The following is an 11,249-nucleotide window of genomic DNA, read 5'->3' on the forward strand; positions in this document are numbered from 1 at the left end:
AAGATCTTCCCTTACAGAACCCATGCTGAGTCTGCCTCAATAGTTTTTGTTCATCAATGTGCCTACTAATTCTTTCCTTAATTACAGTTTCCACCAACTTACCCAGTATTGATGTCAGACTGACTGGCCTGTAATTTCCCGGATCTCCTCTGGAACCCTTTTTAAAGATGGGAGTGACATTAGCTACCTTCCAGTCCTCAGGAATGCAGGCAGATTTTAAGGAAAGATTACATATTTTTGTCAGGAGATCCACAAGTTCGCATCTGAGTTCTTTCAGCACTCTCGGATGGGCCTGGTGATTTATCAGTTTTTAAGTTGTCTATCAGTCGTAGGACCTCCTCTCTCATCACCTCAATCTGACTCAGGTCTTTCAACACCCCTCCCAAAATCAGTGGTTCTGGAGTGGGCAAGCACTTCTCATCTTCCACAGTGAAGACAGAGGCAAAAATGCATTCAGCTTCTCAGGCATTTCCCTATCATCCTTCAGTACTCCTTTTACCCCTTGGTCATCCTTAATCCTTATTAATTTATATGATGAACCTTGTATGGATTGTAACCACTGGTTCTGGGTGTGCAGGATGCATTGTGCATGTCCGAGATGTTAGTAAAGTTGTGTTTCTTCCCTGAGTGTAATTATGATCCTATCTACCGTCCTGTGTAGAAACTTTACAATCCAACTCAAAAGCTAAAAATGTTAAGATGCCTTATAATGAGCCAGCTCATTGGCCTGTTCTGACTGGAAGCATCTCTCCAGAATGACAAAAAAATAGTGTGATGCACATGCATTCTGGTTGCTCTATAAACCAGTTTCCAAGGCTGCTTTAAAGATGAACTCAAATTTCAGATCATCTGCTACCTAATCCTTTTAACTGGAGAAGCTGGTTACTTAACTTGGGACCTTCTTGATGCAAGGGAGATGCTCTGAGCCCCTCCTCTATAGGCTATATATCTTCTATGGAGATTCAGGACTGTCACCCACGGCTTATTCTCATAGTCTCTAGGCAATACTTTGAAACTTGAGAAACTAAATGGAAACATTCTTGAAACCAGACTTCATTGGGATAGTCTGCCTGACAACACTGTCCTACTTTTTGCATTATAGCAAACACACCTTTGGCTCTATAAAGATGGCTTTTCAGTTGGAAAAAAAGTCTTGTGTGAAGTCGCCCTTACTCCTTTGTTTAGGTCACAAACCCATATAAGGTAGTCTGTAGAACATATATAAGGGAATCTGTCATATTAGGCTACTCAAAAACTTATATATTGCTGAGTAAAATAGTAAGAATTCAAAATGTAATGCATTCAGTGATCTGAAAGCAGATTTGCTAGGGTTTCCCCTATTGATAAAGGTAGTGCTCATTTAGACAAAGTGACAGGAGGAATTCAGGAGGGTCCATGTTACGGGCAGGTAAAGTAAAGTTTTGCTTTTGTGCATCACTTGGTTCCTCTAAAAGTCACTCTGGAGTTAAACTCAGACCAATTGTTTATTGGTGCTTTCATAGGCAGCAGGTATTTCAACATACATAGCACATCTAATTATGCCAAAAAAGAGAGTGGTACACATGTACTGTGGTTGCTTTAAAAATGAGTTTCAAAGGCTGCTTTAAAGATGAACTAAAATCTTTATGGGTACTGATACAGGGAATGATCATCAATAATTGATACCCTGCACAGCTCCCATCCTCCTCCTATTAGCATTTCAAAGCATTTTTTCATCTTGCTGAAGCAAGCACTTATCTTCTTTTATTCATCCCTGAAATAAGTTGTCTAGCTCAGAGCATACATCATCGCCATCAGAAAACAGTGAGTGTCAAACAGAAAACTGATTTTTCTGTCCTCTGTTCTCTTAGCTTTGCTGTAGCTGATTCTTGGTTGCATAAACTACAGAAGGTTAAACAGTTTGGGGGGGGACTCAGTGTGGTCCTAAGGGCAGGGAGGAAGCAGTGAGGGGAATGGGGACACAAATGTTCCCAGAGACCCAGGTGGACTAAAAACAGGCCACAGCTTTATTGATTACAAGCTATGGAGCATTGATGTGGTGTGGGGCACAGATCAAGGAATCAGGCGACCCTCCTGTCAACCAATGGAACCACTCCCCAGCCTGTGTGCTGGGGGTAAACCTGAAATGGCAACTAAGTGGATCCACATAGGTGCAAGCCTCTGTGTGGTTCCCTTATCACCTGGAAGCCAGGTGATTGGCCTTGAGTTGGGCATGCTATTGCAGGGGTTGACTCAGAGCAGCTTACAAACTCATTTCCCTTCCCCTCCCCACAACAGACAGCCTGTGAGGTAGGTGGGGCTGAGAGAGCTCTTGACAGAAACTGCTCTTTTTCAAGAACTGCTCTTATCAGAACTATGGCTTGCCCAAGGTCATCCAGCCAGGTGCAAGTGGAGGAGTGGGGAATCAAACCCGGTTCTCCCAGATTAGAGTCCACACACTTAACCACTACACCCAACTGGGGGTCCCTACTCAGGAGAAGCAGGCACGCCAGCATAGCCTCCCCCCAATAAATCTGGCCTGATGCCTGAAACCACCACCAGAGCCAGACAGATACCACCCACCTCCCATAAAAGCTCCTACAGCTGCAACCAAGAAAGAACAATGTTGCAAATCCCGCCTAGCTAAGCATCTTGTCCCTAGCATGAGAGGTGTATGTCATCCACTCTGAACAGAGCCACCTGGCTGAAGGAAATATCTAGGTGGAGAATAATGGACTCACCTGCCAGTTCCACAAATTATCTTGTAGTCTTGCTCACTTTCCTTGTGTCACTGTCCACCTTCCCAGGAGAAGTAGACCCCCACCAGGCATGCTTCTTAAGCAGCTCCAACCAAAAAGAGCCACGTGCATGGCAGGTGTGAGAAAAGAACTGCAAATCTCCTTCCATGGCTGAGATAAGGTAAACCCCTTTTCAGCAGGTGGTTCTTAGCTAGCTGAATCACGATGACAGAATGCAAGACAACCTGACAAAGAGGGTCCCAGTATATTCTTCTTTGTCCCACTCAGGAAATCTAAAGCTGGACATTCAGTCCAAATGAGATTCCCCAGCTGGTTGTTGCCATTTTGGTGCCTGCCCAGTGTATGATGCTGTAGCTGACTTATCTAGATGGACTTGAGGCTCCCTGCAGAGACTAAAAGGAGGAAATGTTAGTGGAGGGACTTGCAGGGAGGTGGAAGTGGGACTTGTAGGCAGTGGGATTCCAGCGGCTGATGGCCTGGATACAAGCTGGGGGCAGCCTGATTGCCATCGCTGAGGTTGCAGCGCTGATCTGAAACGCATGCACCCCAAAGCCCCCAGGGGGAAAGCTGAGGGCTGTCATGCCAGCCTACATGACTCCAGCAAATTGGAATCTAGTGAGGCAGGGATCATCCGTGTGGCGGAGCAGGGTGATGAGGCCAGAAGGCCGTATGGCCAGGTATTCTGTGGTGGCATGGACAGGGCAAGGCTGGCCAGCTGAGGTTGTCCAGAGGCACCCATGGGACCAAGGTCCCCTCTGGACTATTTTAGATCTTCTCAGGGTCATCCAGACTATGGCCCACTGCATGCATGACTGGGCCATCACAGATCTTACACCATAGATGGAAACTTTATATTGTGCTTGGTCTTCAAGCACAATGCTCTCAGGGGAGTCCGTTCACACATGCAGCTGCAAGTCTCGAGTGTACACTAACACAGTGAAGGGAAATCAAATGAATATTTGTGTAGCGGAGCGGTGGTGCAAGCAGTAAATGCCTGCAATACTCCATCTGACCGAACAGGTTCAGCTGTTTGAGTCCCACCGCGGCCGGGGTGAGCTCTCGGCCCTTGTCCCAGCTCCCGCCCACCCAGCGGTTTGAAAGCCTTAAGCAATTAGATAAATTGGGTACCTACTCATTAGGAGTGGGGGGGGACCCTTCTCCCCCTTGGCTGAAGTTCCACAATGACGGCGACTGCGGCAGGCTGGCAAGCGGGCTGAAAGGAAAAAGATGGCAGCGGCGAGGCAGCAAAGCAGGAGCGATCGGCCCCGGAGGACGGCGCGGCGGTGACATGAGGTGAAAGGCTGGCTGACTGGAGGGAGCTGAGACGCGGCAAGACCGTACGTTGCCGAAAAAACCAGCAGGGGTCGCTGCTGAAAAAAGAACGGAAGACCTGCACCCGCGTCTAGCAAAAGACCTGAACGACCTGCGTCAGTAAAACATCGCCAGCACCAAGCAAGAACCGCCGTGGAAAAAGCTAAGAAGAAAAAGAAGAAGAAGAAGACCCTGCCGAAAAATAGGGGGGTGCCTGGATAAGGAATTCACCTCCCCTGTCTATGTGCCCCTAGGTTAGAAAAATTGTACAAACTATGTAAACCGCCCCAAGTCTACGGAAAAGGGGCGGTATAGAAATCTAATGTGTATGTATGTATGGGTATGTACATTATGACCCAAGTATTTTGAAAAGCTGAGAGATTCTCAATCTATGCTTACACAAAACAGTTTTCAATCTGAAATGATCAGCTTTATGAAACAATTTCCTCTCCCCCCCCCCACGTCACCCATGGGCTGTTTCCTAAAATTTTGTTTTGTCCCTTGCAGATAAAGCTCTGCTGCTTCAAACACTTGCCAGGAGAGTGTGTTTAATCAGTGGGTAAGCTCTGCAGGATATCACAGACCGCCGGTCAGGTAATGGAACAACTTCACTACACTGAGATACCCATGGGAAATGAAAGCACGTGGTTAGGTATTTTCCCTGCAATGAGAAAAGCAATTGCTCAGATAACCACAGAAGGCACAGCACAGTGTCATTTACACCTATCCAAAGTGAATCAGAGGGCTGCCTTTTATCTTACTTTCAAAGTATGTGGGCCAGCACAATCTCAGGAGTCCCTCAGGCATATTTGGCCTGAATGGCTGCTTCTCATACTCCTATTTAGGTGCTTGAGCACACTTTCAACAATACACCTCTGTGAAAATTTGTATCATGAGAATTATTTCTGAGAGTGTACTTTTAAAACTATATTTTGGTGTTTCATGTAAGCTGCATTGGGCCCCTTAGATGAGAAAGGTAGGATTTTTTAAAAAGCCTTTGTGGGAGAACATGCCTGCTCTGGCCTACAGGTCCTGTTCCACCCTGCTCTCCTAGGGGTTTCCAGCTCCCTGGAGATGTTTTACTTCCACTTTCTAGGGTAGGCTGCCACCACCACCTGATCAATTTAGGGATTTCCCACTGGGAGGATCAGGACCCCCAGCTCCCCTTTGCAGCTCTGAAGCCTTGCCTCTGTGTCTCCTGCTGCCCAGTGCCTGGCAACTGCAGGGACAGTATACTGCCTTGGGCACCCCTGGAGCCCCTTTTGAAATAGCGTGTCCGAAACAGTGGAGGTCTATGCGGTACAGAGAATAGCTCCCAACATCAAGAACTTAAAATATTCACTAAAAAGAAATGTTTACAAGCATACTTTTAGTATAGCACCAGACTGAGCAAGGGAAACAAAAGAAATTTGGTTAAAAAACACAAATCCTCTGTCCCTTTCTGTAAATGTACCCTAACTGATGTTAAAATAGGACAGGCCTCTTGTAGCTTAGCTAGTTACCAATCCTTATAAAGGATCCAATACCTTGAGCATCTCCCCTAGCTATGGAGGCAAGCACATGGTCAATGGCCACCTGCTCAGAGGAGAGATCTGCCTGCTCCTCACCTGGATGCAGCCCCCAAAGGAAAGAGAGCTGTTTCCTGTTGCAAGGAGATTTTATCCTCTCTGGTCCTCCTCCCCCTAGACCCTGGGTCAGCCCAGGTCAAAGCATCTTTTCCTGCTGTCTTCAAAAAGTTCCTTCCTCAGACTCTGTAGAATTTGACACCCCCAACTCTATGTTCCCTGCGAACAGAAAGGGGTGTGTGTGAACTGGGCCATCCCATTGTATCTCCTGCTAGATCTATTAGCATTTCTTAAGAGATGTGTCTGGGCTAATTTCCTCCCCCCTCCTGCTTGTTCTTAGCTCAAAGAAAAAAAAATGGTTAAAATGCACAGTGGAGGCCTTGCTCATTGACAACCTCTCAGGAGACAATGCATTTCTCCACAGCCTATATAATGAAAATAAATAAATAAAGGTAACATAAAATACAAGATGTCATAATCTTTGTAATTTATTTATTTTATTTATTTTGAGATGTTTATTCCACCCTATCCAAAGCAGGCTCAGGGCAGATCACAAAAAAAGTTCAAGACTCGTTACAATAAAATCACATAAAAACCAACAAAACAAAAAACAATAAAATTGCATAGGTAGCAGCAATTTCATATAAATCTGTTAGGGTCACAAGGTGGAATCAAATGGGCCCTTTCAGTGGGTTGGAAACTAATCTATTGCCCAGTCTGTTCCTGAGATTTTAACCCATGGAACTGACAAAAGCCACCAGATCTAAAACTAGATCCTTCAGGATCAAAAGTACTGGTACATTTTCTGCCAGATATTTTCATTTTTGTAATTTATCTTTGACTCTGAAACTTCTAATAATTATTTTTTTGAGCCGCTGGCCACAGAGGAAGACCTGAATTGCACTTGTCGCTTTCTCATCATCAGAAGGTCAGCGGTGTCACTGGAGTTTGAACCCAGTGTACCATTTAGAGCTACAGCCTTGGAATTTGATATAGCTACTTTAGACAGCTCAATACGTGAAATAAATAACCAAGCAATCTATTGTGGCATAACCCGACAGCATTCAAGTATGATATTTTTCCTGTTGAAATGCAGTGTTGTAAGCTCGGGTTTGGCAAAATTAAGGTCACTTAAGATCAGTTGCTCCTCCATTCACTAAAATTCATCCAAGAAATAATAAATAAATAAATGTAAGTTTTAACCTACTTATTCCCAAAGGTTATAAGTAAAGACACCATGCACTTTATGTTTTTTGTTGTTCAGTCGCACAGTCGAGTCCGACTCTTTGCGACCCCATGGACCAGATCCCACCAGGCCCTCCTGTCTTCCGCAGTCCTCTGAAGATTGCTCAATTTCATGTTCGTTGCATCTATGACACTGTCTAACCATCTCATCCTTTGCCGTCCCCATCTTCTTTGACCTTCAATCTTTCTCAGCATCAGGGTCTTCTCCAGTGAGTGCTCCCTTCTCATTTGGTGGCCAAAGTATTGGAGCTTCAGCTTCATTATCTGGCCTTCCAGGGAACAGTCAGGGTTGATTTCTTTTAGGATTGACTGATTTGTTCTTCTTGCAGTCCAAGGGACTCTCAAGAGTTTTCTCCAGCACCATAGTGCAAAAGAATCTATTCTTCGGCGCTTGGCCTTCCTTATAGTCCAACTCTCGCAGCCATACATGACTAATGGGAATACCATTGCTTTGACCATGCGGACTTTTGTTGGCAGGGTGATGTCTCTACTTTTTATCATGCTGTTTAGGTTCGCCATCGCTTTCCTCCCAAGGAGCAGGCGTCTTAATTTCATGGCTGCTGTCACAGTCTGCGGTGATCTGGGATCCCAGGAACGTGAAGTCTGTCACTTATGTAGGCGCTGATTAAATGAATGGGAACTGAAGGCTGAAGTCAGCTCTTTCCTAACTTGCTTTTAAAGGCCTTACTGCACTGAAAGAATGGTGGCTTACATTTGATGCTTCCACCCATGGACTCTACAAAACAAAACCCAAGGACTATTATTGATTTAGTGGCCCTAATTTTGAGATCAACAACTAGACCTTTGTGATTTTGATTTCAGAGTATCAGTCCTGATTGATGATGGTTTAATGGGATATCCCCTCAGCCATTACTAATTCTTTTTCTTTAAAATGCCCCTTATATAAAATATATCATGACTCAAATCAAAACAATCTGCAGAATGGAACAATCAATAAACAATGCAATACAATTTGGATTCCAGAAACCTGAAACAGAGCTGAAACAAAGCATAAGCATTAACATGACATATTAAAATGCAGAAATTACCTAGTAGGATCATACTTACATTTCTTTATTTTTTCCTAGATAAATGTTAATGAGTGGAGGAGCAATGTACTGCTAGTACTGCTAGTATGTGCTATACAGTAATATAGTCTGCAGTCCCTATCCTTTTATCAAAGCATCTTTCTGAACGAAAAAAGCCCTCCAGAATAATTCAGTTTTGCATAGATTGCAGAATGCCAGGACAGGAGGAGCCTTCCTGAACTCATGAGACAGGCCGTTCCATATGGTGATGGCTACAACAGAGAGTGCATGTGTATGAGTAGTTGTTGATTTTGTTCATATATATGAATAATAATATGTAAACATATCTTGCTAAGTTATTTAATATTCTACTTTCTTGCCTTTAAATCTGTATAAAATTATGTTATTTATTATTTGCGTCTCTCACTGGGAATCAAGGTGGATTAAGTCAGTACAGTTAACAGGATGGGATATCCAATAAACAGTGCAATAGGATTTGGACTGCAGAAATCTGGAACCAACCAGAAATCTAAAATAGAACTGGAACAATGGATATGTATTAGCACGATGTGTTAAATGATACAGAATCTATGTACTAGGATCCTACTTACAGCAATAGACAGTGTGAACTATGCACAACAGAATAGTCTATGGTCCCTAACCCTTTCATCATGTGGTATATAAAATATATCAGAAAGTAAATTACAGTTGTATTGCTAGTGCAATGATAATGCTGTTTATTAAAAATAGGTTAACTAGATATTTCTACATATTATTATGGTTAGTCAGTAATAATATTAATCAAGACCGATTACTAATATTACAGTCTAATGATACTGAGGATCGGTACAACAGTCAGAAGTTTCAAAGCTGTTCACATATAGTATCTGAATGCTTACAACAAAGAAGTTCTGAATTGTTATCCTCATATAACAGCACAACAACAAAATAGCAGTCAGATCTCCAAACCTCCAGCAGTAATATCAACAGTACCATGTGGTATATATAACCGGTATATAATAAAAGAGGTAAACCTTAGTAAACACTAGAAAACATGTGCTTTTGCATTCTTTATTCGGGAGTTCATTCAACAGCTTGCAGACTTATGCAGACAAAACTTTGCTCTTCCTGTCACAGTTGAATAACATCCCTGCTTTTCATACCCTGTGAAACTGCCCTCCCCTTTTCTGGAAGTCGGAATGGGAAAGCTTTCAGTGCAGCTCTTTCTATAACCAAGTAGTACTCTATCACATTTATTTCCTTCTGCAGTGTGGTAAACAAATAGAAAATTGCCTTTATTTTATTTTTAAGCCACAGCCTGAGCTTGTTTATCGCTAGTGAATAATTGTGATGTAATTAACAAATAAAAGCATTTTTATCTATTTCTTTATTCATTTAGTTTAAAAATGTATAACCCATCTTTCAGAAAAACTCCCAAAGCATAGTAAAAGTAAAAAAAAAACACCCCAATTTATAACAGACACAATTCAGGAGCACCAACAGCCATAAAGCAAGGAAAATATCAGGACATAACATCAACAGATCAAACTATTGATAAAGCATCAGAAAAGCCACTTGCAAGATATGCTAAGATCAAACAAACTATTACATTCAGCTTTTAAAAACTCTGATGGTCAGATAAAAGCCAAACCCAGCAGGGATTTAACATGCTCAGCATTACCCGAGTCCAACCCTTGCCTAGAAAGGTTAATTTTCTCTTTGCTAAACTTCTTACACTTAGAGGGGATGCTGAACACATGCCTTTGGAGATGGAGTTCCACAGTCTTGGTGCCACTGCTAAGAGGGCCCTGTTATAAATAAGTGATCTTCTTCGTGGTCTCTGTGCTTCATACCAATGGGATCTAGTGCGCCTGCGCTGGATCTGCCGGTGCTGTAGCAAGCTCTTTAAAAAGGATTTTCGTGCCCAGTCCCTCTGGGCATGCACAGGAGCCCCAGTGCGCATGCCCAGAGGGGTGGGCGCGGACATCCCGCCAGTTCTTTCCTTACCGCCGCGCTGAGCAGACCCTTTCTTTGAGAGGTCTGGTCGAATCGCTGTTTTTTGTCGCTTTTTAGCGATTAGCTCTTATTTTTTCTCTCAGTTTTCTTTTTTCTTGTTGTATTTAAAAAAAGGAGAACTTTTGTTTTCGTCGTCTGAGGTAAAATTACCTCAGGCCTTCGGGCCATTGCCCCCCCCCCACGCTCTCCTTACCGCTAAGACTCTTCAACGCCTCTTAGTCTATGGAGAGAAAGACTAAAAAATCGAAGAAGTGGGGATTTTTTAATCACTGCTGCAGCTGCGGTAGTAAATTGGCTCCTCCGGACGGTCATAAGTACTGTATCTTCTGCCTGGGTGAAACCCACAATCCAGACTCCTGTGAACATTGTGCTCAGTTTTTGAATCAAACCAGGAAAAATAGAGCAGCGCACTTAAAGGTTTTCCTCATGGAAAAAGCTCTCCAACCTGTGGCGAATCCGCCGGTAGCTTCGTCTACGGCTATGTCCTCCGCTACCGACACATCGGCCCCGAAACAATCGACGTCGAGGGCCAAATCCATTTCCGATACCGAGAGATCGAAATCGAAATCTAAGGTACCAAACGTTCCTTCCACAGCATCAACCCCTGCTAAGAAGGCCAAGAAGGCCAAGCCTGTGGTGGCGACGCACACAGTGGTCAAGGCTGTGAAGCCTGCTAAGAAGGACTCTGTGCCAGCAGCTCCAGCCCTTCCGCCACCGTCGACTACTTCGATACCGACTGGTTCGACACCGACTGACTCGATACCGGTGAACCAGGTCGTGTCTTAGGCTACGGTACTTGTGCTAGATTCTCCAGACCATCAGGTGGAGACAGCCTTGTCTGATATCGACCAAATGGATCTCGTAAGTCACCAGTTGGGTGCGGAGTTTTCCCCTGGTCCAACGAGCTCGTTGGCTTTGATCGTCTCAGAGCCGCCCGACACCGACGGCCGTCGGCATCGACGCTCAAGATCCAGTGCGGAGCGTCCGCCTCCCTGTTTATTGCCTGAGTCTGTCGATATCGACGCCTTTGATTGTAGAAGAGGCACGTATGCCCTTCCTTCAAATTTCTCCCCACGACGTCCAAGGTCGAGGAGCCGTTCCCCGAGGTCGTATATGCCACCTCCGATGTCTTGGGATGAAAGGCAGTTCCGTTACCTGTACGGTCCTTACCATCCTCCGGTGTCTTGGCTCAGTCATTCGGGATACACTGATTGGGACAGATACTCCTGTCGATCTTCCCACAGGTCTCGTTCTCCGAGGCGATCTAGACCATCGGCTACGGTCTCTTGTCCTCCCCAACCGGACAATGTTCCACCGTCGGGAACATCTACCGTCCAACCTCTCCC

The 11,249-nt window shown here is 44.4% G+C and overlaps 1 protein-coding gene across 1 annotated transcript in view; it reads left to right on the top strand.

The window, feature by feature from the left end:
- Positions 1-10,475, top strand: part of FAM179A (family with sequence similarity 179 member A) — a gene marked incomplete at its 5' end in the record, with an annotated part of 78,949 nt that extends 68,474 nt beyond the window's left edge. Inside the window, 2 exon segments of the mRNA XM_015428344.1 lie at positions 4,557-4,638; positions 10,370-10,475. Of these exon segments, the coding sequence (XP_015283830.1) occupies positions 4,557-4,638; positions 10,370-10,475 (188 nt within the window).
- Positions 10,476-11,249: the final 774 nt, after the last annotated feature.

The sequence above is a fragment of the Gekko japonicus genome, unplaced genomic scaffold, assembly GCF_001447785.1.
Source record: "Gekko japonicus isolate JY-2015 unplaced genomic scaffold, Gekko_japonicus_V1.1 scaffold4449, whole genome shotgun sequence".
Classification (NCBI taxonomy): Eukaryota; Metazoa; Chordata; class Lepidosauria; order Squamata; family Gekkonidae; genus Gekko; species Gekko japonicus.